This window comes from Plectropomus leopardus, chromosome 14 (genome assembly GCF_026936395.1).
Source record: "Plectropomus leopardus strain MGB_pleo_1.0 chromosome 14, ASM2693639v1, whole genome shotgun sequence".
Taxonomy (NCBI): domain Eukaryota; kingdom Metazoa; phylum Chordata; class Actinopteri; order Perciformes; family Serranidae; genus Plectropomus; species Plectropomus leopardus.
The window spans coordinates 1,635,718-1,662,642 of NC_142189.1; the positions used below are offsets into that span (position 1 = coordinate 1,635,718).

General features: G+C 38.2%; 1 protein-coding gene across 1 annotated transcript in view; it reads right to left on the reverse strand.

Moving 5' to 3' along the window:
- Positions 1–19,486: 19,486 nt before the first annotated feature.
- The window catches only part of npas3 (neuronal PAS domain protein 3), a 337,016-nt gene continuing 329,577 nt past the window's right edge, over positions 19,487–26,925 (reverse strand). Inside the window, 1 exon segment of the mRNA XM_088087580.1 lies at positions 19,487–24,653. Within this exon segment, the coding sequence (XP_087943706.1) occupies positions 23,023–24,653 (1,631 nt within the window). The 3' untranslated portion in view covers positions 19,487–23,022.

The following is a 26,925-nucleotide window of genomic DNA, read 5'->3' on the forward strand; positions in this document are numbered from 1 at the left end:
ATAAATTGTTGCAAAACAGCTCAAAAACATCATTTTTGGCATATTGAAAAACTGACCCAAAAAGCAAGGCTATAGTATGGCTTAAAAACGTCAAAAATCACATTTCCCAAAAACTGCTAAAAACAGCTGGAAAGTGCATAAAACAGCGTGCTCAAACACGCCATAGCATAAAAAGTTGCAACAACAGCCAAAAAAGCAATAATATGGCATGTTGAAAAAATGATCCAAAAAGCAAGGCTATAGTAAGGCGAAAACGTCAAAAAATGACATTTCCCAAAAACTGCTAAAAACTGCTCAAAACTGCATAAAGCAAAAGGTATACAAACATGCCATAGCATAGAAAGTTGCAACAACAGCCAAAAACAAACGTTTGCAGCATATTGAAAATGACCCAAAAAGCAAGGCTATAGTATGGCTAAAACGCCAAAAAATCAAATTTCCAAAACTGCTATAAAACAGCTGAAAGTGCATAAACAGCATGCTCAAACACGCCATAGCATAAAAGTTGCAACAACAGCCAAAAAGCAATAATATGGCATGTTGAAAAACTGACCCAAAAGCAAGGCTATATATGTAAAACGTCAAAAATCAGCATTTCCCAAAACTGCTAAAACAGCTGAAACTGTGATAAATAGCATGCTAAGACAAGCCATAGCATAGAAAGTTGCAACAACAGCCAAAAACCAATAATATGGCATGTTGAAAAACTGACCCAACAAGCAAGGCTATAGTATGGCGAAAACGTCAAAAAATCACATTTCCCAAAAACTGCTAAAAACAGCTGGAAACTGCATAAAACAGCGTGCTCAAACACGCCATAGCATAGGAAGTTGCAACAACAGCCAAAAAAGCCTTAATATGGCATGTTGAAAATGACCCAAAAGCAAGGTTATAGTAAGGCTAAAACGAAACTCAAAATGACATTTCCCAAAAACTGCTAAAAAACTGCTGGAAAACTGCATAAAATAGCGCATTGAAATACATGCTATAGCATAGAAAGTTGCAACAACAGCCAAACAAAGCAATTTTAAAGTATGAAAAACTGAAAAAATGACCAAAGAGTAAGTACATAGTATGGCGAAAACGCTCAAAAATGACATTTCCCAAAACTGCTAAAAACAGCTGGAAAGTGCATAAAATAGCGCTCAAGACACGCCATAGCATTAGAAAGTTGCAACAACAGCCAAAAGCAATAATATGGCATGTTGAAAAACTGACCCAAAAGCAAGGCTATGGTATGGCTTAAAACGCCAAAAATGACATTTCCCAAAAACTGCTAAAAACAGCTGAAAGTGCATAAAACAGCGTGCTCAAGACAAGCCATAGCATAAAAAGTTGCAACAACAGCCAAAAAAGCAATAATATGGCATGTTGAAAAACTGACCCAAAAGCACATATAGTATGGCTTAAAACGCTAAAAAATGACATTTCCCAAAAACTGCTAAAAAACAGCTGGAAAACTGCATAAAATAGCGGCTCAAACACGCCATAGCATAGAAAGTTGCAACAACAGCCAAAAAGCAATAATATGGCATGTTGAAAAAATGACCCAAAAAAGGCATATAGTATGTAAAACGCCAAAAAATCACAAATTTCCAAAAACTGCTAAAACAGCTGGAAAGTGCATAAACATACAGCGTGCCTGACACGCATAGCATAAAAGTTGCAACAACAGCCAAAAGCAATAATATGGCAATGTTGAAAAATGACCAAAAAGCAAGGCTATAGTGATGAAACATCAAAAAATGACATTTCCCAAAACTGCTAAAACTGCTCAAACGTATAAAATAGCATGAAACATGTATTGCCATAGCATAGAGTGCAACAACAGCCAAAAAGCAATAATATGGCATGTTGAAAAAATGACCCAAAAAGCAAGGCTATAGTATGTGGCGAAAACGCTAAAAATCACATTTCCCAAAAAAACTGCTAAAAAACAGCTGAAAGTGCAGATAAAACAGCATGCTCAAACACGCCATAGCATAAAAACTTGCAACAACAGCCAAAAAGCAATAATATGGCATGTTGAAAAATGACCCAAAAGCAAGGTTATAGTATGGCGTAAAACGTCAAAAATGACATTTCAAAACTGCTAAAACTGCTGAAACTGCATAAAATAGCGGCTAAACAAGCCATAGCATAGAAAGTTGCAACAACAGCCAAAACAAACGCCAATAATATGGCATGTTGAAAAAATGACCCAAAAGCAAGGCTATAGTATGGCTTAAAACGCCAAAAATGACATTTCCCAAAACTGCTAAAAACTGCTCAAAACTGCATAAAATAGCGTGCTGAAACATGCCATAGCATAAAAGTTGCAACAACAGCCAAAACAAACGCAATAATATTATGCATATTGAAAAAATGACCCAAAAAAGCAAGGTTATAGTAAGGCGAAACGCCAAAAAATGACATTTCCCAAAAACTGCTAAAACTGCTCAAAACTGCATAAAATAGCTGCATGCCATGCCATAGCATAGAAAGTTGCAACAACAGCCAAAACAAATCGCCAGCATATTGAAAATGACCAAAAGCAAGGGCTATAGTAAACGCTACGTCAAAAATGACATTAGCTAGTAAAACATAAAACTGCATAAAATGATGTGAAAAACACCCAAAAACAACCATGGAAAACATGCCATAGATATTGGGCAACAACAGCCAAAAACAAACGTTTTCAGCATATTGAAAAAATGACCCAAAAAGCAAGGCTATAGTATGGCGAAAACGTCAAAAAATCAAATTTCCCAAAAACTGCTAAAAACAGCTGGAAAGTGCATAAAACAGCATGCTCAGACACGCCATAGCATAAAAACTTGCAACAACAGCCAAAAAAGCAATAATATGGCATGTTGAAAAAAATGACCCAAAAAGCAAGGCTATAGTATGGCGAAAACATCAAAAAATGACATTTCCCAAAAACTGCTAAAAACAGCTGGAAACTGCATAAAATAGCGTGCTAAGACAAGCCATAGCATAGAAAGTTGCAACAACAGCCAAAAAAGCAATAATATGGCATGTTGAAAAACTGACCCAAAAAGCAAGGCTATAGTATGGCGAAAACGTCAAAAAATCACATTTCCCAAAAACTGCTAAAAACAGCTGGAAAGTGCATAAAACAGCGTGCTCAAACACGCCATAGCATAAAAAGTTGCAACAACAGCCAAAAAAGCAATAATATGGCATGTTGAAAAAATGACACAAAAGCAAGGCTATAGTGCGAAAAACGCTCAAAAATGACATTTCCCAAAAACTGCTAAAAACTGCTCAAAACTGCATAAAATAGCGTGCTGAAACATGCCATAGCATAGAAAGTTGCAACAACAGCCAAAAACAAACGTTTTCAGCATATTGAAAAAATGACCCAAAAAGCAAGGCTATAGTATGGCGAAAACGTCAAAAAATCAAATTTCCCAAAAACTGCTAAAAACAGCTGGAAAGTGCATAAAATAGCGTGCCGAGACACGCCATGGCATAGAAAGTTGCAACAACAGCCAAAAAAGCAATAATATGGCATGTTGAAAAAACTGACCCAAAAAGCAAGGCTATAGTAAGGCGAAAACGTCAAAAAATCACATTTCCCAAAAACTGCTAAAAACAGCTGGAAACTGCATAAAATAGCGTGCTAAGACAAGCCATAGCATAGAAAGTTGCAACAACAGCCAAAAAAGCAATAATATGGCATGTTGAAAAACTGACCCAAAAAGCAAGGCTATAGTATGGCGAAAACGTCAAAAAATGACATTTCCCAAAAACTGCTAAAAACAGCTGGAAAGTGCATAAAACAGCGTGCTCAAACACGCCATAGCATAATAAGTTGCAACAACAGCCAAAAAAGCAATAATATGGCATGTTGAAAAACTGACCCAAAAAGCAAGGCTATAGTATGGCGAAAACGTCAAAAAATCACATTTCCCAAAAACTGCTAAAAACAGCTGGAAACTGCATAAAATAGCGTGCTAAGACAAGCCATAGCATAGAAAGTTGCAACAACAGCCAAAAAAGCAATAATATGGCATGTTGAAAAAATGACCCAAAAAGCAAGGCTATAGTATGGCGAAAACGTCAAAAAATCACATTTCCCAAAAACTGCTAAAAACAGCTGGAAAGTGCATAAAACAGTGTGCCGAAACACGCCATAGCATAGGAAGTTGCAAAAACAGCCAAAAACATAATTTTGTAGCATGTTGAAAAACTGACCCAAAAAGCAAGGCTATAGTATGGCGAAAATGTCGAAAAATCACATTTCCCAAAAAGTGCTAAAAACTTTTGGAAACTGCATAAAATAGCGTGCCGAAACACGCCATGGCATAGAAAGTTTCAAAAACAGTCAAAAAAAACATAAAATGGTATGTTTAAAATCTGACCAAAAAAGCAAGGCTATAGTATGGCGAAAACGTCGAAAAATGACATTTCCCAAAAACTGCAAAAAACAGCTGGAAACTGCATAAAATAGTGTGCCGAAACACGCCATAGCATAATAAGTTGCAAAAACAGCCAAAAACATCATTTTTTGGCATGTTGAAAAACTGACCCAAAAAGCAAGGCTATAGTATGGCGAAAATATCGAAAAATGACATTTCCCCAAAACTGATAAAAACTGAAAAAAACTGCTGGAAACTGCATGAAATAGCGTGCCGAAACACGCCATGGCATAGAAAGTTGCAAAAACAGCCAAAAAAACCCATAAATGGTATGTTTAAAATCTGACCAAAAAAGCAAGGCTATAGTATGGCGAAAATGTCGAAAAATGACATTTCCCGAAAACTGCTAAAAACTGCTCGAAACTGCATGAAATAGCGTGCCGAAACACGCCATGGCATAGAAAGTTGCAAAAACAGCCAAAAAACCCCATAATATGGCATGTTGAAAAACTGACCCAAAAAGCAAGGCTATAGTATGGCGAAAATGCCGAAAAATCACATTTCCCAAAAACTGCAAAAAACTGCTGGAAACTGCATAAAATAGTGTGCCGAAATACGCCATAGCATAGGAAGTTGCAAAAACAGCCAAAAAAACCTATAAAATGGTATGTTTAAAATCTGACCAAAAAAGCAAGGCTATAGTATGGCGAAAATGTAGAAAAATCACATTTCCCAAAAAGTGCTAAAAACTTTTGGAAACTGCATAAAATAGCGTGTCGAAACACGCCATAGCATAGCAAGTTGCAAAACCAACCAAAAACATCAATTTTCAGCATATTGAAAAATTGACCCAAAAAGCAAGGCTATAGTATGGCTAAAATGTCGAAAAATCACATTTCCCAAAAAGTGCTAAAACTTTTGAAACTGCATAAAATAAGCGTGCGAAACACGCCATGGCATAGAAAGTTGCAAAAACAGTCAAAAAAATCATTTTTTAGCATTTTGAAAAACTGACCAAAAAAGCAAGGCTATAGTATGGCGAAAATGTCGAAAAATGACATTTCCCAAAAACTGCTAAAAACTGCTGGAAACTGCATAAAATAGCGTGCCGAGACACGCCATGGCATAGAAAGTTGCAACAACAGCTAAAAAAGCAATAATATGGCATGTTGAAAAAATGACCCAAAAAGCAAGGCTATAGTATGGCGAAAACGTCAAAAAATCACATTTCCCAAAAACTGCAAAAAACTGCTGGAAAGTGCATAAAACAGTGTGCCGAAACACGCCATAGCATAGGAAGTTGCAAAAACAGCCAAAAACATAATTTTGTAGCATGTTGAAAAACTGACCCAAAAAGCAAGGCTATAGTATGGCGAAAATGTCGAAAAATCACATTTCCCAAAAAGTGGTAAAAACTTTTGGAAACTGCATAAAATAGCGTGCCGAAACACGCCATGGCATAGAAAGTTTCAAAAACAGTCAAAAAAAACATAAAATGGTATGTTTAAAATCTGACCAAAAAGCAAGGCTATAGTATGGCGAAACGTTGAAAATGACATTTCCCAAAAACTGCAAAAAACAGCTGGAAACTGCATAAAATAGTGTGCCGAAACATGCCATAGCATAATAAGTTGCAAAAACAGCCAAAAACATCATTTTTTGGCATGTTGAAAAACTGACCCAAAAAGCAAGGCTATAGTATGGCGAAAATATCGAAAAATGACATTTCCCCAAAACTGATAAAAACTGAAAAAAACTGCTGGAAACTGCATGAAATAGCGTGCCGAAACACGCCATGGCATAGAAAGTTGCAAAAACAGCCAAAAAAACCCATAAATGGTATGTTTAAAATCTGACCAAAAAAGCAAGGCTATAGTATGGCGAAAATGTCGAAAAATGACATTTCCCGAAAACTGCTAAAAACTGCTCGAAACTGCATGAAATAGCGTGCCGAAACACGCCATGGCATAGAAAGTTGCAAAAACAGCCAAAAAAAACCCATAATATGGCATGTTGAAAAACTGACCCAAAAAGCAAGGCTATAGTATGGCGAAAATGCCGAAAAATCACATTTCCCAAAAACTGCAAAAAACTGCTGGAAACTGCATAAAATAGTGTGCCGAAATACGCCATAGCATAGGAAGTTGCAAAAACAGCCAAAAAAACCTATAAAATGGTATGTTTAAAATCTGACCAAAAAAGCAAGGCTATAGTATGGCGAAAATGTAGAAAAATCACATTTCCCAAAAAGTGCTAAAAACTTTTGGAAACTGCATAAAATAGCGTGTCGAAACACGCCATAGCATAGCAAGTTGCAAAACCAACCAAAAACATCAATTTTCAGCATATTGAAAAATTGACCCAAAAAGCAAGGCTATAGTATGGCTAAAATGTCGAAAAATCACATTTCCCAAAAAGTGCTAAAAACTTTTGGAAACTGCATAAAATAGCGTGCCGAAACACGCCATGGCATAGAAAGTTGCAAAAACAGTCAAAAAAATCATTTTTTAGCATTTTGAAAAACTGACCAAAAAAGCAAGGCTATAGTATGGCGAAAACGTCGAAAAATGACATTTCCCAAAAACTGCAAAAAACAGCTGGAAACTGCATAAAATAGTGTGCCGAAACATGCCATAGCATAATAAGTTGCAAAAACAGCCAAAAACATCATTTTTTGGCATGTTGAAAAACTGACCCAAAAAGCAAGGCTATAGTATGGCGAAAATGTCGAAAAATCACATTTCCCAAAAAGTGCTAAAAACTTTTGGAAACTGCATAAAATAGCGTGCCGAAACACGCCATGGCATAGAAAGTTGCAAAAACAGCCAAAAAAACCCATAAATGGTATGTTTAAAATCTGATCAAAAAAGCAAGGCTATAGTATGGCGAAAATGTCGAAAAATGACATTTCCCGAAAACTGCTAAAAACTGCTCGAAACTGCATGAAATAGCGTGCCGAAACACGCCATGGCATAGAAAGTTTCAAAAACAGTCAAAAAAAACATAAAATGGTATGTTTAAAATCTGACCAAAAAAGCAAGGCTATAGTATGGCGAAAACGTCGAAAAATGACATTTCCCAAAAAACTGCAAAAAACAGCTGGAAACTGCATAAAATAGTGTGCCAAAACACGCCATAGCATAGGAAGTTGCAAAAACAGCCAAAAACATAATTTTGTAGCATGTTGAAAAACTGACCCAAAAAGCAAGGCTATAGTATGGCGAAAATGTCGAAAAATCACATTTCCCAAAAAGTGCTAAAAACTTTTGGAAACTGCATAAAATAGCGTGCCGAAACACACCATGGCATAGAAAGTTTCAAAAACAGTAAAAAAAAAACATAAAATGGTATGTTTAAAATCTGACCAAAAAAGCAAGGCTATAGTATGGCGAAAATGTCGAAAAATGACATTTCCCAAAAACTGCTAAAAACTGCCGGAAACTGCATGAAATAGCGTGCCGAAACACGCCATGGCATAGAAAGTTGCAAAAACAGCCAAAAAAACCCCATAAAATGGCATTTTGAAAAAATGACCCAAAAAGCAAGGCTATAGTATGGCGAAAATGCCGAAAAATGACATTTCCCGAAAACTGCGAAAAACAGCTGGAAACTGCATAACATAGTGTGCTGAAACACGCCATGGCATAGGAAGTTGCAAAAACAGCCAAAAAAAACATAAAATGGTATGTTTAAAATCTGACCAAAAAAGCAAGGCTATAGTATGGCGAAAATGTCGAAAAATGACATTTCCCCAAAACTGCAAAAAACAGCTCGAAACTGCATGAAATAGTGTGCCGAAACACGCCATAGCATAGGAAGTTGCAAAACCAACCAAAAACATCAATTTTCAGCATTCTGAAAAATTGACCCAAAAAGCAAGGCTATAGTATGGCGAAAATGTCGAAAAATCACATTTCCCAAAAAGTGCTAAAAACTTTTGGAAACTGCATAAAATAGCGTGCCGAAACACGCCATAGCATAGGACGTTTCAAAAACAGTCAAAAAAAAACATAAAATGGTATGTTTAAAATCTGACCAAAAAAGCAAGGCTATAGTATGGCGAAAATGTCGAAAAATGACATTTCCCAAAAACTGCAATAATCAGCTGGAAAATGCATAAAATAGCGTGTCGAAACAGGCCATGGCATAGAACGTTGTAAAAACAGCCAAAAAAAAATATAATATGGCATGTTGAAAAACTGACCCAAAAAGCAAGGCTATAGTATGGCGAAAATGTCGAAAAATGACATTTCCCGAAAACTGCTAAAAACTGCTCGAAACTGCATAAAATAGCGTGCCGAAACAGGCCATGGCATAGAAAGTTGCAAAAACAGCCAAAACAAATATAATATGGTACGTTGAAAAACTGACCCAAAAAGCAAGGCTATAGTATGGCGAAAATGTCGAAAAATGACATTTCCCAAAAACTGCTAAAAACAGCTGGAAAATGCATAAAATAGCCGAAACACGCAATGGCATAGAAAGTTGTAAAAACAGTCAAAAAAACCCATAAAATGGTATGTTGAAAAAATGCCAAAAAAAGCAAGGCTATAGTATGGCGAAAATGTCGAAAAATGACATTTCCCCAAAACTGCAAAAAACAGCTCGAAACTGCATGAAATAGTGTGCCGAAACACGCCATAGCATAGGAAGTTGCAAAACCAACCAAAAACATCAATTTTCAGCATTCTGAAAAATTGACCCAAAAAGCAAGGCTGTATGGCGAAAACGTCGAAAAATGACATTTCCCAAAAACTGATAAAAACTGCTCGAAACTGCATAAAATAGTGTGCCGAAACACGCCATAGCATAGAAAGTTGCAAAAACAGCCAAAAAACCCATAAAATGGTATGTTTAAAATCTGACCAAAAAAGCAAGGCTATAGTATGGCGAAAATGTCGAAAAATGACATTTCCCAAAAACTGCTAAAAACTGCTTGAAACTGCATAAAATAGCGTGTCGAAACACGCCATAGCATAGGAAGCTGCAAAACCAACCAAAAACATCAATTTTCAGCATATTGAAAAATTGACCCAAAAAGCAAGGCTATAGTATGGCGAAAATGTCGAAAAATCACATTTCCCAAAAAGTGCTAAAAACTTTTGGAAACTGCATAAAATAGCATGCCGAAACACGCCATAGCATAGGAAGTTTCAAAAACAGTCAAAAAAAAACATAAAATGGTATGTTTAAAATCTGACCAAAAAAGCAAGGCTATAGTATGGCGAAAATGTTGAAAAATGACATTTCCCAAAAACTGCAATAATCAGCTGGAAAATGCATTAAATAGCATGCCGAAACAGGCCATGGCATAGACAGTTGTAAAAACAGCCAAAAAAAATATATAATATGGTATGTTGAAAAACTGACCAAAAAAGCAAGGCTATAGTATGGCGAAAATGTCGAAAAATGACATTTCCCGAAAACTGCTAAAAACTGCTCGAAACTGCATAAAATAGCGTGCCGAAACAGGCCATGGCATAGAAAGTTGCAAAAACAGCCAAAACAAATATAATATGGTACGTTGAAAAACTGACCCAAAAAGCAAGGCTATAGTATGGTGAAAATGTCGAAAATTATATTTCCCAAAAACAGCTGGAAACTGCATGAAATAGTGTGCCCAAACACGCCATTGCATAGGAAGTTGCAAAAACAGTCAAAAACATAATTTTTTAGCATATTGAAAAACTAACCCAAGAAGCAAGGCTATAGTATGGCGAAAATGTCAAAAAATGACATTTCCCAAAAACTGCTAAAAACAGCTGGAAACTGCATAAAATAGCCGAAACACGCAATGGCATAGAAAGTTGTAAAAACAGTCAAAAAAACCCATAAAATGGTATGTTGAAAAAATGCCAAAAAAAGCAAGGCTATAGTATGGCGAAAATGTTCGAAAAATGATATTTTCTAAAAACTGCTAAAAATAGCTGCAATTTGCATTAAATAGCGTTTAGAAACATGCCATATCATAGAAAGTTGCAAAAACAGCCCAAAAAAAACATAATATGGTGTGTTGAAAAACTGACCCAAAAAGCAAGGCTATAGTATGGCCATTTTTTTCTGTAACCGCTTGCCCTCGTAAGGGTCACGGGGGGCTGGAGCCAATCCCAGCTGTCATCGGGCAGAAGGCGGGGTCATCCTGGACAGTTAGCCAGACTATCGCAGGGCCGACACATATAGACAGACAACCATGCATGCTCACAGTCACAGCTGAGGGCAACTTAGAGTCACCAATTAACCTGAGCTGCATGTCTTTGGACTGTGGGAGGAAGCCGGACCGAACCCCGTTCCAACCAGGAGTTGAACCAGGGACCCTCTTGCTGTGAGGCCACAGTGATAACCACAAAGCCACCGTGCTACCCTATAGTATGGCGAAAATGTCAAAAAATCACATTTCCCAAAAACTGCTAAAAACAGCTGGAAACTGCATTAAATAGCGTGCTGAGACACGCCATAGCATAGAACGTGTAAAAACATCCAAAAAAGCCAAAAGCCTTCTATCCAAACACAGTTAAATGAATAAAACTGGATTCATTTAAATTGATCAACACAAAAAGTATATAGTGACTTCAGATAAATGCACAACTTTCTGTAGTCAGTGAGCCAGATTGATCAAAAAACATGGCCACCATGTATAAAAACTCCATGTTAGGGGCGGGGCTTAGCAGGAAAGGGGCCATAACTCAGGTGTTCTTGAACCGTCTTGATTAAACTGAGTGGACTCATCTTCAATGACTATCTGAACAAACCCACAAAGTCTCATTTAATTGGGGTTTTGAGTATATTGGTATTTTAGTGCTGCATTTATCTTAATGGTGGGACAAGTGTGCGATTGTCTCACACCTTCTTTAAACAGAAGTAAACGAGCGAGAATGACTGTGGCCAGTCCTGTGAAGCCTAAAAGCTGCTTTCTGCTGCTTGTCATTTGGTTTTCCACATGGAGCTGCTTCATCCTAGTGGACAGAGGTGGGCCTGAACCTGCTGAGGCTGCTTGCGGCTTTATTTAATTTTGTTTTCACACCTTAAATAAATTTAATAAACTCATTTCAAGACACGTCGAAATATAGTGGAAAAACAAATGTGAAAACAAAAAAACATCATAATATAGCATTTAGAAAATTCAATATGTCTCAATATGACATGTAAAATAAACAGCTGAAAATCACAAAGTATAGCACGTCGAGACACGTCATGGTATAGTACGTCGAAAAATGTGACATGCCAAAGAAAGTGCTGAAAACCACATAATATAGCATTTCAAGACACATCATTGTGTAGTGTGTTGAACAAACAACCAAAAACATTATAGTATAGCATGTCAAAAAATGGGAAAAAAATGGCATGTACGAAAAAAACAGCTGGAAAACACATAGTATAACATGTCAAGACATGCCATCGTTCCATATAAAAAACGACAAAAAAAAAAAAATGGTATAGCATAAAATGTTGAAAAAGTTTGACAAAAAACCCCACAGTATTTTATATTGAAAAAGTGATTAAAATTTCGTAGTATAGTATGCAGTAAAACTGGGGGGGAAATGTTATAGTGTAGTATTTAGTAAAAGCATGATAAAAAAGTCATAGTATAGTTTGTAGAAAAGTGTGATAAAATGTCAGTTGGAAAAATAGCCAGTGTCATAAAACTGACACTGACTAAAAAAGTTATAGTATACTTTGTCAAAATTGAAAAATTCATGGTATCGAATGTCGAAAAACAATTAAAGAAAGGATTATTAAAGAAAGGATTTCACATGGTTTGGCGTTAAAGTGTAAAAAAGTTTTACTATAGCTCGTACAAAAAGTGTGCTAAAAAGTTTAGTCTGTTTATATGTCGTAAAAGTGTGATAATTGTTTCATGAACCCTTGTCGGGTCCCGACGCCACAGGTTGAGAACCACTGTTCTGATTTAGTTGAGAAAATGTTTCTTACCTAACGTACTTTTCTTCTTTTTTTTTTCCAGCGGCAGGAAACTTCTCCAAAGTGTCTCCGTTGTCAGCAGTCACTCACTTCACCCTGAAAGAAAGAAAAATCATCATTTGGAAATCATTCTTCACTTTGTCTGTTCAGATTTTCCACAATTCATCACAACAAACTTTAGTAAACAAATTGCACAATATAGACAATCACAAACAAACAATCACATTCTGCTTTGCACTTGCATGCTGCTGCACATCTTTAGGATTTTGCATTTTTCCTTAATTCTATGCATTTTACACACATGAGTTTTTATCCTTATTTTTATCTTACTTTTACTAGTATTATCACGTGGGTTTCATCCATGAGAAGATGCATTTTTTGTATTTTATTCTGATTTATTTATGTCTTTTTTGATGTGAAGCATCTGGTGCATGTCATTTCTTTTGTGTGAAGCACGTTGGGCTGTTATCTTGTATGAAAGGTGCTATTCAAATAAGGTTTATTTTTATTATTATTATTATTTTTTAAAATTTTTTTTTACTGTAAATCACACACACTCGCTGCTTCAGCCAAGAGTTACTCGAATAAATATTTAGCCAACATTAAAATAATTTTTGTTGCGTTTTACAAAGATGATAACGATGTTTGTAGTAGTTCAGTGTGCAAAACTATGTCAAATGTTAATAAATGTGGAGTGCAATATGTTTTTTTCGTTCTTGTAAATATTTGAGCAAATTAAATGTAACAGATTTTTAGAGCGCTTTTTTTATCCTCAGTAAGCACACATGAAAAGATGATTATGTTAATGAGATAAATTACTTTTATAAATATAAATAAGTGCAGCTACTCTTATTTATATTTTCATGTGTATATGACTTTTTAAAAAATATTTCATTTTATATTATTTTAATTTTTCATGCTGCTAAATGAAGAGAACTGCTGACAAATTTCATTTGTCTATTTGTATATATAATTATATTAATATCTCCACATTGTAATATGCAATAACAATAAGTATCTGTCTAAACAGTTTTTGTAATACGCACAATATTAAATTGGTTTAACAAAGTACGACTGTAGGATTTCCTGCACTGTTAAGTCAGACTCTGTATTATATTATCCATCTCTACAGTTTTAGAGAATATTCAATATTTGAGTCATTTTCAGAAACAATAGATCACCCCTAAAAACAATTTTACACAATTTGTCTTTTTTTCGTTTTTCCATCATTTTTTGTATAACCGTTTAGAAAATGACCACTGCATGAATCACTGTAGTTTAAAAGCATAATTTGATGATAACCATTTTTTATGTAATAATGATTCAAATTAAAGGATGACGCTCTGATAATTCATTGATTCATTTTTCATTTCGCATGCTCAGCCCCAAAATCAGGAGTTCATCATCTTGTGTAAATGGAGCCAAATATATTGTAAATACATTTTGAAACAGTTAAGGAAATTCTGCAGAAATGCACAAATCCAAATGATGCAGTTATATATATATATATATATATATATATATATATATATATATATATATATATATATATATATATAATTTTATTTTTTTAAATTTTTTCCTTTTCAGAAATGAGAAAAGGATTTGCAAAATACTAAAACACTCAAAACTCTAACTGAAAATATCAAAAAAAAAAAAAATAGAAAACGCAGCTGTTTCAGAATGACAAGCTTTACAATTTTACAGATAAAACAAAAAAATTTGCAGGGGATGTGCAAATAGTGGTGCAAATATGTAATGTGTAGATTCATAATTTATTATTTCTATTTAAAATTTGAGCTCTTGGAGAAAAACAAGACATTTGAGGCATTTAAGCTGTGAAAATGTATTTTTTGGGGGGCGGGGGGGTTCACCTGTAGTTGCTGCGCTGATCCTCTGGATGTCTCTGTAGCTCCACCTCACCTGCCGCTCCCTGTGACCACATGTGGAGGCGTTTTTTAACTCTGTGGGAGAAGAACACGGTGTCAGGTAAAGATAATCTATCTCGACATGTTAATACAGTCACCGTGCATTCCTGACTTACATGTGAATTTATTCTTTTCCATGAGCCGGATTCTTCTGCTGTAGAGCTGTTGTCCAGAGTCTGTCTGTGCAAAACATTTTTCTTTAAAAAGTCACATTAAAAGGCAAAAATACGGAATGAAACTCAAACCTGAAGGAGAAGGTTTAAAGGTAAACATGGACAGAAAAAAAGCTGCAGTCTTTAATCATCATCAGTCTCACACACACACACACACACACACACACACACACACACACACACACACACACATTTCATTTCATTTCATTTCATTTCATTTCTCATAAACTGAAAATGCAACAAATTAGGGATTTTGGGCCCCATGAAAAGATATGATATTGGGTCCCATCACCACAGACCACAGCAATCCTGCACAGACACCAACAGAACCCAATTTATTATTAATCATCTAAAGCTTTAAATGACTCTACCTTTGCAATATTATACTTTTACTCCACTACATTTAATTGATGCTTATACTTTCTTATCTATCTATTTATTTAGATATATAGAAAAATTCACACCTCTTTTTATTTAGTTTTACAGCTGAATATACGTGTATATGTATATGCATCGGGGTCTGCTATAATAGTACAATTGTATATATTGTATATTTTAGAAAAGGCTTTGTGACCATCTTTGTATTCTTGTGTGCATGACACTGGGCACCTATTTTGATTGGAGGATTAGAAGATTATATTGATTTATTGATTGCTCTCGAAATAGGTATTCTGACCACTATTTTGATAAACACTTTTATTCATTTTGTTATTATTTATTTTATTTTTTAAATTTTTTTTTTTACCTTTTCTTTATTTTCCTTCTTTTATGTATTTGTGTTTTGGTTTTTTTGTTGCTTTTTTAAAATAGTTTTGAGACTTTTATTTTTGATTTTTCTGAATTGGGTACTTAAAACAATAATAAAAGAAAGAAAAAAAAGACCTTAAAAAGTGCTTATAAATCCTAATTTTTAAAAAAACAAAATTTCTAAAATGTAATTATGATAATTATAAATATAGCCTTTCCCCAGCTGATTTCTTTTCCCCAGACATTTTCCCCCTCTTTAAAAAGTTATAAATCTACAAATTTCTTGCAATTTGTGAAACATTTATAACTAAGCTGCTCTATTTTAAAAATAAACCACACCAATGTGCTTAAAGTTTAAATTGTTGTGAAAGGTGCCTAAAAGCAGCATAAGAAAAGAGATAATAATCCTCATGTTTCACACCAAAATAAAGCTCTTCAGTGCTTTCATTATATTTAGTAACAATAACATAAAATAGAACAATAGTGATAAAAACAAAAATGAATAAAATAATTTATGACAGCATGTAATATTACATGCAAATGTTGGAGTTAATGTGAGTGACAATAACAGTCATATTTGTATATTAATAGCGGAAGCATGACTAATAATAATGGCAGTAGGAGTTGGCGCTGAACAGGATCACAGCATCAGTGCAATCAAGACGACAGTCCAGGCTGAGCCGGCGGTAGGATCACAGCAGCAGCAGCACCAAGACCATAAGAGGCAATCACAGTGTCTGATAACGATTACCAAAAGATGCATTATGACTTCAAGGAGATGCAAAATAACAACAAGAAACTGGCAAAACCAAACCAAAAAATCTGACCCCAGGGGCCCATCGTCTCCTAATCCAACTACGAAGTTTGTCTACCTGTCTACCTGCAAACCCTGCTCACATGTCTGAGTGGTGACCGGTAAAACCTAAACTGTTTTTCTCCTCTGACACATGATTGTTGTCAGTATTTCATGAGAAAAAAAACAAAAATGAGAGAAGAGAAAAACGTTATTTTGTTCAGAAAATCCATATTTTCCCCTCTGTAATCATCTAACAGCTCCACAGATTCATCCTGAGATCATGATCTCCTGATAATAATTCATCTATCAGCTGCAAAAAAGACTGAAATGATCCCACAATGCAACAGGAGCACCATAGAACAGCCGCTGGTCGAAGATAAATATAATAAACTCTACATGAATTCTCTTTCAAGCAGCGCAGACAGTCAGACTCCCTGCAGGAACATCACACGACTGATTTCTCTTCAGGAACTTAAACGTCACATCATGTCTCCGGTAGCGACGGCGTGTCTCCGAAAATACTTGTACAGATTTTTGTGATGTTTTGACTCTTGGTGCATGTTGGGAATTAGGGAGATCAGCCCCAGCAAAGGAGCCTATGAAATATAAAAAAATAAAAAGAGGGAGAAAAAGCGGTGAGTTTTCATCTCTAACGCTTTGTTTCATCATCCGTCCATCACGGGCCGATGATGAAAGGCCGCTCGTTACGCCTCCGGTGAACGACTGACGCTGTCGGATCTAAATTCCACATCAGACCTCCTCACTGAGACGGACAGCCAGAGGTTATTAGAAGGAGCTTCAGGTCCGAGCACCTCAGCACGCACGCACGCACGCACGCACGCACGCACACACACACACACACACACACACACACACACACACACACACACACACACACACACACACACACACACACACACACACACACAGCAGAGCAGCCTGTGATCTATGATTCATGTGCGCTCATTTAAAATAGTGTGAAATATTTAAAGTTGGCTGGTCGGCCTCAGAGGGTCGACTGACTGACCTCTCCGCTCTTATTACTGCATGGAGGAGGAGGAGGAGGAGGAGGAGGAGGAGGAGGAGGTGGAGGGAGGAAGGTAATAAAACTGAGAGAAGAGGAGGAGTGGACGGATATATGGATGATACAGACTTCATGAGTCAATAGAAGTCTAATAATCACACTGAAAATCCACTTTCTCAGCTAGCAACTATTGGTTCTAAAAACGTTCTGAGAATCTATATCGCAATGTTTTAGTAACGTTTTCAGCAGCAGTTTTCTTTCAGTTCCCAGAACGTTCTCCTAAAAGTTAGGGTAATATTCTCTATAGACATCAAAAAGTGTAAAAATGGTTGTTTTTTGTTAACATAGACATTACATTTTCAGAAAAAAACATTCCCACAACATGGGCTAATGTTACCTGCAAGTCGCAATAATGTTTTAAAGAAAACATTTTAATCTAATGTTCAGAGAAAGTTTTAAGGATGTTTATCTTTTCTAATAGTGTTCCTGTGAGGTTAAATGCGGACTAAGAAGTAACGTTTGATGTTTTGGGGATGTTGAGAGGTGACAAATCATAAAAATGTGCTTTTATAAAACGTTCCCACAATGTTACATGAGAACCAAAAGAAGAACATTTTCAAAGCAACCTTCAGAGCATGTTATTGCGGCCTGAAATTACAGAACACTTTTTAGATGAAAACAGATAAAGACATTTGACCAAAATAAAAAACTTTTTTGCATGTGCACTCTGTTTTGATGAAAGCTTGATTCGATGGCAAAGGAAATCCAAAACGGACCCGTCAAAGAGTCGAGAGCGAGTGAATTAAGAAAATAAAAAATGTAAGTTTCATGTCGCATCTTCAGATGTGGTATAAACACAGTAAAAATAGTAATTTTAGTTACGAGTTCAGTTTATTTGGTTCTGTTGTTTTTGGAACTGTTTTTGGGCTCATGTTGCTACCAGGACGTTTTTTGGGGGGCTCTTGTTGTTGTGCTGCAAACTGAACACACCAGCTGTAGCTGAAACCATTTTGCATTGTGTGCATTGTGGGTATTTTATAGTGCACTATACAGTGGATAAAATTAGCCGATGAGAATTCGAACATTGCTACAAAGTGGCGAATACATCATATGGTGCTCCATTTCCGTGATGGGGAACCGTTTTGAACAGTGAGACACCGTGACAGCACTGATTTCACCAGCAGTGAGACTCACACGTGAAGCAAACCCCAAATGACCACCGTGTCATGTGATGCATCCGCCTCCACCTCCGTGCTGCAAATGCACGTACCTGATTGGCCATCCGGAGGCGTGAAGGTTTCCAGGCAGGAACAGGAGCTCCGTTTTAAAACGCCTCGGGGTCTCCTTCACTGTGCTGCGTCTCCTCTGATCTGTTCGACTAAACGATGAGAGGAGGGTCAAGGAGACGTGGTGAAAGGGAAAAAATACACCTTTTAGAAAAAATACTTTCTGTTTTGTCATCTTAGTTTGAAAATCCAGGTCTCTATCTATCAATAATCGATCTCTGAGTTAAAAAATTAACTAATCTCACACCACTCAGGCCCCAATCTTTTTTCATAAGATGCAGAATTTTCTCAACTGGAACCAGAAAACAAGCCTTTCAAAATAAAACGGGAGGAAAGAAAAGGACAGAAGAAAGAAGAGGAGAAAGCAGCTTACGGAGATGTGGCAGCATTTGTATTATTTTGGCGGGGGGCGGGATGGCTGAAGGTGTCAAACAGAAGAAATGATGCAATCTGGTAACAAATTCGAGAGAAATTTTTATTATGAATATGGCACCTGTAAGATGGTCAAAACCGGGTTACAGAAAGACAACCATGTATGTGACATGTTCCTCTGAACGGATGAGAACCTAGTAAACTTATAAAAGAACAACTGCTATAAAAATGAAGTATGTACATTTTCGGATTTGCAGCATTATTCATGGTAATGAACTCAAAAAGATGTCTTTCCAAAATAATAATAATAATAATAATAATAATAAAAAATAAGCCAGGCACTCAAAGTTAGCATCAGTTAGTCGTGTGTTTTTTCCCCTCTTCTGCGAGGAAAAAAAAAATCCAAACAAAAAAATAGAAATGTACCATAGTTTTCTCTTTTTTAATATTTTAATTTGTTTGTATTTAGAATTTTATAACACTGTTAACATTGATAATAAGAGATTCCCTCTCTCCCGTATTTCAGCTACTTGGCACCAAGTTCCTCATAAAAGAATCTGTATAATTGTACAAGAAATAGTTAAAAACACAGACACAGTTTCTTCACAGGTAAATGAAGTGATTTTTCAATATTTGTAATTCTTAAACACTATGTATTTTTGACAGCAGCTGTGATTAAGGTTTTTACGTTTTTAAAATCACCAGCAAAGTTTTCATTTTTCGACATAAAACACAGAAAAAACATTGAAACAGCTTGGACCGGCTGTTTGGTTTTTGTTACATGTGGGTGTATTTCCTGGTTTCGTCTGAGTTATGTGCCCCCACCCGCCCCCCCTAAAACATACCCCCAACCCCTGCCGCCCAATCCCCTTTCTTTACCAAATGGGGCCCTGCCATTCGTTTGTGCCCCGCCCCCCGTTTTCACGCAAAACCGCCAAAAGTAGAAAACACTAAAATCCAGAGGAGCGCGGAAACAAAATGCTCCTGAAATTTAACATTCAACCACAAACGACCCACCAATCAACCGACAGATCGCGTGGACCAATCACATTCCCCTTATCGAACACAAAAATAAATAAATCCATCGTTAAATTTCTGCTCTTTTTTTTCGGCGTTAGTTGCAGTAACAAGACACTGATTCTTCACAGAAAGCACAGACGCTACAGATTGTTTTTCCTGATGTGAAGGGGGGGATTAGAGGCCCGCGTCGGTTTGACAATACAGACTTTTATTCTTCCAACGGGCCTCCACCGCGTCCCCGTTTGGGCTCGACAGACTTTAAAAAAACACAAAAAAAAACCCCAAAAAAAAACGCTGGACCAAAAACAGAAAAAAAAACAAAACAAAAAAACCAGGGATCGATCACGTGAAACGCATCGGACGAACTTACTAAACATGCAGTTCAGTTTTCCAAAACACCTATAAAAATAGATTTATAGTGCGAAATATTTTTTTCTTCTTTTAATTTCTTTAGAAATCTTTAAAATTTTTATTACGTGTCCTGAAATAGTGATTTTTTTTCCTCACCCCCTTGAACCACTTGTGTAACTTTGTTTGTCCCGTGAGAGAAGTTTGCGCAGGAAGTCAACAAGTTCGGTGGGAACCAATGAAATACACCCAATGCACACAGGAAGCCCCAAGGGACTCTGGGAAATGTTTCACAACTGAGGCGTGAATGGGTCTTTTTTTATTCCAGGACTAAACATCTAAAATGCTACTTTTCCTCATCATAATTTAATTCTATGTGTAAATATTTATTAGTCATTTAATACTTTTGTTTGCAAGAGCCGGAAACTGCGATTCCCAGAATTCCTTAGCGGCGGAAAACATGGCTCCATAAACCTTTGAGCTAGTTAAAGAATCTTTTTCATCTCTGAGAGAAAGGACAGCAAGATAAAAAGGTTTTTTGTATAAGACTACACAACAGCAAAAAGCAACAGCGGAGAGAGAAAGAGAGATTAGAAAACCAACGGAGAAAAAAAAGAGAAAACGGAGAAAAAAAAGGTTTTACAGAGACAAAAAGGAAGCAGCGAAAAAAAGGGTGGACTCTACAAATTTTTTTTTGTTTTTTTTTGCAAAGGCCACCGAACACGAAATTCCACGAACCTCCACTGGTTTCACTAAGACTGCAGATAGAGGGAGACGGAGAAAAGAGACGGGGAAATGGAGAAAGAGCGTCGTCGGTTTTTTTTTTGGCAAATAGACTCCGCCCGTCTCCCTTTAAGCCCCGCCCCCTCTCACCTCCCCCCACACTAGAGATAGAGCACAGAGAAGACAAAGGACAAAAACAGCTACAGTAGCTCAGTATATACTGCATATAGTCAACACACACAGAGAGAGAAGTCGCCATGAAAGACTTTTTGACAGCCAGTGACACTAAACACATCGGTAACACGTTTTTACGGCTTAATCACACTGGGTAATAAGGTATGACGGGATGGTAAAGACGGGGCTGCCAACTTTAAAAATGTCGTGGATGTCGTGAGTTTTTTTTTTTTTTTTTACTTTTTTTTTTAAATTATTAGTTATTCTCATCTTTTTTTTCTCTTTTTACCAAAAAAAGTAGAAGAAAGAAAAAAAGAACAAATGAACGAGAATCACAGTGCTTTTTTAAAAACACTAAACTTGTGAGATTTTTTTTGGCAACAGAGGCTGGGGAAGAAAAAACACAGAACAGAAGAACAACGACAAAGACAACATCGTTTTAAAGGAATGTGATTTTTTTTCTCTTCCTCAAAAATGTTTTTTTCATAGTTATTGGATTGATTGTTTGATAGATTGATTGATTGAAAATGCATGTCTTTATTACAATCTCCTTGTTGATATGTGTATTTTTTTTTTATTCAATTTTTTTTTAAATCACAGGGTCCGGCGATGAGATGGAAGAGAGTGGATTGTTTCGGAAAATCTCGTGGAGGTGATTCTGGTTTAGGAAGAAGACGAAGAAGAGGAGGAGGGAAAAAAAAAGTACAAAATAAAAGTAAACAGTGATCAAACAGGAACCGGTCGAGGTTTTCAACATTCATTTTTCAAGTTAGCGACACTATTAGCCTCAGTCTCACTGAGAAATAAACGTTATTAAGTTAGAAAATACATACAAATAAAAACTATGTAGTCTAAAATTCAACCAATCATCTCCGTGTTGCCACGCGGAGTCGCCCCTCACCGCCCAATCAGATTTCCTTTAGACAAACGAAGGAGGGACATTACGGGTGGAGATGTTGCTGATTTAGAGGTTCTAAGGTTCTTGCTGTGTTTCTGACTTTCCTGAAGGTCAGAAAGAGAAAAATAAGAAACTGTTCCCCCTCCAGAACAAAAAAAACAAAAACCAAATACGATCAGTCTGTCAACGAGCTGTGGGTTCGTTTACAGCACCCACATCAGCCAGCTGAATCAGGGTTACTGGACGGTCGGTAGCACCATGAATCTGTAGATCGACAGGAAGAAGATGCAGACGGGAAGATTACAGAGCGAAAAGAGAGACAGGCTGAGATGAAAGGACATGTGGAGGAGGTTATGTTTGGTGCGAGACCTGTAGGTAAACTCCTGGGATTAAAAGAGGAAGTAGTAACATTCGATAATTCACAGGTCATTACCCGGCTGAAATTGCTTTTTTTTGTTTTTCTTCTTAATGCTTGATTCGTAAGTTAAATCTGAGCTAGAATATTTTATAAAAAACAAAAAAAAAGAGGAAGAAACGAAAGAAAAAAATTCATTCTCATAACTATTCCCTCAATCGAGAAACGTCCTCAAAAACCTTTTTTCAAAAGATTATTATCTCTGAGACCTTTTTTTGTCGGGCGCGAGAGAGAGCTCCCTCTTCTGGGTTTAAAAACCAAACCTTGATCACATCAAGATACACACGGAGGAGCGCCGCGGAGAGTTTTCTGTCCGTAACAAATCCCTGTACCGTCCTCCTTTAAATACACACAATCAGCACCTTCATAAAGATGCAACAGAAACAAGTCAAATAATAAAAATTATCCCCGTCAGGCTCCGAGGAGTCCTTAGGCAATATGAATTCTCAGTAGGCAAAAAAAGGAATTCTTTACAAGAAAGAATAGTCTGTTTTTTTTTCTTGTTCAAGAGAAAAACGTCGCTGATCACAAGAAACGGGAGCAAAGAGAGAGGCTGAGAGAGGAGGAGAAGAGGATGAGGAGGGGAGAGAAAAAAGATAGAAAAGGGGGACATGTTTGAGGGTCATTCATGTCTATTACACAAGCTCAGTTGCTCAGATTCAAAGTGCTAGAGTACATTTGTCTTCCTTTCCTGTCCTTTCTCCCCTCTCGGAAACACAGTGCTGTGTTGATAAAAGATAGCAAGTAAATAGTCTTTCTTTTTTCTTTACTAGTGAGTAGTCTTTGACACAGTTGTTGATTCCAGAAACACAGTAATGCGGTCTCGAATGTTTTGCGTTAATCCTCCTTCCTCTCCAGCGTCGTCTGCGTGGTGTGGATCCCGTTGCTGTACACCGGGAACGGTAGCGTCGAGAAAAGTCCCTCCGCTGTGGTGAAGACGTTGGCTGCGGTCGTCATCTGGCCTCCCAGGGCGTTGTTCCCGCCCGTAGCGGACGGAGATCCCACAAACGGGCCGGCGGCCGCCGCTGCCGACATGTTGAGCCTGTGGACGTGGTGGTACAGCATCTCCATGGGCGTCTTGGGGTCCAGACCGAATCCCGAGCCGTCGACGAAGTTCATGGCAGCGTTGGGGAGGAGGTTGCCTTGCGCCATGGCTAAGGTGACGTCCGCCGGTGCGTACCTGATGGTCCCGGTGGTGTAGACCCGTGGAGCCGTCGTGCTCGTGGAGGCCAGAGTCCCCGTGACCCGGTGGACCAGCGGGAGCACCACGTTACCGGCCTGCAGACGCTGAAGGGCCTCCAGGTCGCCAGAGTACAGCAGTGAGGAGGAAGAGGTCGATGAGGACGAGGAGGAGGACGAGGAAGAAGAAGAGGAGGTGGTGGGAGTGCCTTGTTGCTTGTCCCGTGGCGAGGCGGAGAGAGGCGGGGACAGGGGGTCCGCAGAGGAGGCGCTGGAGGGAGGTGCTAAACTGGCAGCGCTGGAAGCAGAAGACGGCGCCGAGCTGCCGTTGTAAGGAGGCTTCCTCACTCCTCCTGCTCCTCCTTCGGTTCCAGGAGGGGTGAGGACCGAGTCCGGGATGGCTACTTGAAGAGAGCCTCCCTGTGGCGAGGGGAAGGCCTCGTGGTTCCCCGGAGCCGCCGGCTTGGAGGTCATACTGTACGGAGACTCGTTTCTAGAAATCTCTCTGTTGGGCGGGAAGTTCCAAATGCTGCTGTCGTTGTCGAAGTTGATCGGTTCCGCCATTTCCGTCTTGATTTTTAGGACCGAGGACGTCGCGCTTGCACCGTTTGGGGAGTCAGCGGAGGTTAGGAGGTGGGAGGAGTTGGTGGGCGTGGCCTGGGAGGGGTCAACCAGCGGTGTGGTATCTCCGATGGCGACGGGGCTCGGCGTGGTCGAGGAGAGACGGAGCCTCCTGCTTCGGGATCCGTCCCATTTCTGCACTTTCCTTCTCTTCCGCCTTTTCTGGAGTTTGCCTCCGGCGTTGGCGCTGTCGCAATCTTGCACGCCGCCATCCTCCTCCTCCTCATCATCCTCCTCCTCCTCTTCCTCCTCCTCCTCCGATGAAGACGTCTGCGAGTTGTGCAGCTGTACGTCTTCCCCCTCTCCGTAGTGTTCGACTTTAATATGAAGCCCGCCCAGATTACCCAGTCCTCCGATGGCGCCCAGTCCCCCAATCCCCCAGTCCTGCTAGCCTCCCCAGCCTTCCCCTCCACCTCCCTCCACCTCCCCTCCACCTCCTACCCTTGCCTCCTCCTGCTCTTCTCCTTCTGCATCTGACGGCTCCAGACTGTCGTCGCTGTCCTGGCTCTCGGGGTTACTCGAGCTGTCTCCTTCTTCCTGACGCTTCATTTCCTGTTCGGAGGAGCAGTGTGGTTGGCCGGGCTGCTGCTGACGCTTGCTGTCCGTCTCCGGGTCCTCGCGTTCTGATTGGTGGCCCGGCTTCCCCTCGGACTTGGCGTTCTCGTTGTCTGTTGAGGAGAAAGAGGGCAAACTGGTGAAAAAAATCCAGGTCCATTTGACATGCATCGTCCTCGGCGGATGAGGACGCCGCTGTAACGTTGACATAAAATTGACAGAAATACAATGAAATGTGGTTCAGATATTTCAGCATCTTTAAAAGCAAAACTGTTGTGGCATTAAAAGAGACAACAGTCAACAGAGACAATAAGCTCCTCCATTAAAAAAAAAAAAAAATCTTCATGTGGCTGAGAAATTAAGGATTCGGATCGTGTATCTGCGCTGTGACTCTCAGGTGCTGATCCTTTTATTTTCCCGGACAGGGTTTCCATGTGTTGTGTTGTGTCGCGGCCGTGCTGATGTGTGTTCAGTATCTGTTGCTGCTGCTGTTCAGGCATGTTGGCTCTGTCCAGCCCATTACACACACACACACACACACACACACACACACACACACACACACACACACACACACACACACTTCAAACCCTGCCAGCACACACCGAGGCCAGCGGCTGCCCAGCTGGCAGCGCTCGGACTCCCTCGTGGCACCTGAAATGTCGACTCAATTGCTTTGTCTGGGGAAAACCTTGTATCTCCATTAAGTGTGCTCTCCAAGCAAAACAGATTTATTCTCAGGCTGGAATCAGAAACGGACCTGCGGTCTGAAGTGTTCGCCGGAGAGCCAGAGAAGCTTTGTTTCTATTTATTCATAAAATAACACACATCACTATTCGTCAGGTAGAAAACCATAAAGTCTGGATTTATTTCTGTTGTTGTTGTTGTTTCCACAGTCCATCTTTTTTCTTTTTTTTAAGATGGAGACAGGTGTTTCCAATAACTACAGATTGAAATGGAGATTTTTGATCATTTATTTATTTTTTTTGGCTTTTGCCTTAATTGTGACAGGACAGAGAGGGGAAGACATGCAGCAAAGGGCCGAGGCTGTAATCAAACTCACGGCCGCTGAGCCACAGGCCGCCTTATCATTATTTATCATTATTTAAAATATGGCTTTAATTGGATTATTTCAGTTGTGTCTGTGACTCCCAGGAACAGAGCTGTCGTCATTTGGCTTCTTTTGATATTAGCTAAAAAAAAAAAAAAAAAAGTTTGTTACCAGTTAACCCATTAACACCAGAGCAAATTGATTTGATTTCTACAAAAAAAAAAAAAAAACACGGGGAGAAGGCAGCAAGCAACTTAACAAGACAAAAAAGGTAAAAACAAATTATTAAAAAAAGTTAACAAAAAACAAAGCAAATACATGAAAATGACGCTGACAAAGTATTTAATTCATATATTCCATTATATTTTATCTCTAACATAATTTTTAAATGATTTATAAATATAGTTTACTCGACATTTTTGTCTCTTATTTTGTGTGGATAATTAAAAAAAACAAACAAAGTCCCCTCTTTTTTAAAATGTATTTTTTAGGTAATTTTCTTGTCTACTTTTACTAGTTTCTCACAATTTTTTGGCCATGTGTTGCCCAGTTGGTCATCATTTTTCCCCTCTGCATATTTAGAAAGAAATCGAACCAATCTGATCAGGTTTCAAAGGGTTAATGGGTGTTGGGTTTTCAACTTAGTTCAACTTAAAACATAACACCTGCAATTTTTCTAGCTATGTTTTTCTTAGTAATCTCATGTTTTTATCATGCAAACAGGAGGAAAAGGTGCATTTGTTGGAGACTATTTTCAGCAGCGGATTAATCCACATTTAATGCTCTTTAGTGAGTATTTGCACCAGCAGGATGGTGTGTGTGGGATTAAAACAAAACTTGTGTAATTTTATGTTAATGTCATTAATATTATGTTGTATTGCACTTATAAAAACACCATTACGAGACATAAAACTACAATGTGTTATTTTGTATCTGCAAGCCCATTGGTTCATTTTTAGAAATGTGTAGTTATTTCCTAAAAACAGCCGGTCCCTGCAGTTTTGATCATACAAACAGTAGGAAAAGGTGCATTTGTTTGGGACTTTTTTCAGCGGCAGATTTATCCACATTTAGTGCTCTTTATTGACTATTTGTAATTTTATGTCAGTATCGTTAATATTTAGTTGCATTGCACTAATAAAAACACCATAATAAAGAGACTCTTTGTTTTTTGGCAGCTGCACTCGTGCGCTCTCTGGCTCTGCACAGATTGCATCCGAACAGAACAAAGGTCAAAGGTGGAATATCTCATTTTAGAATATGTTGAGCCTGAGCACCTCGGGCCTGTTGGAGCCCGACTGAAGCTGGCCGCCTCCCGCAGCAGCTGGCATCAG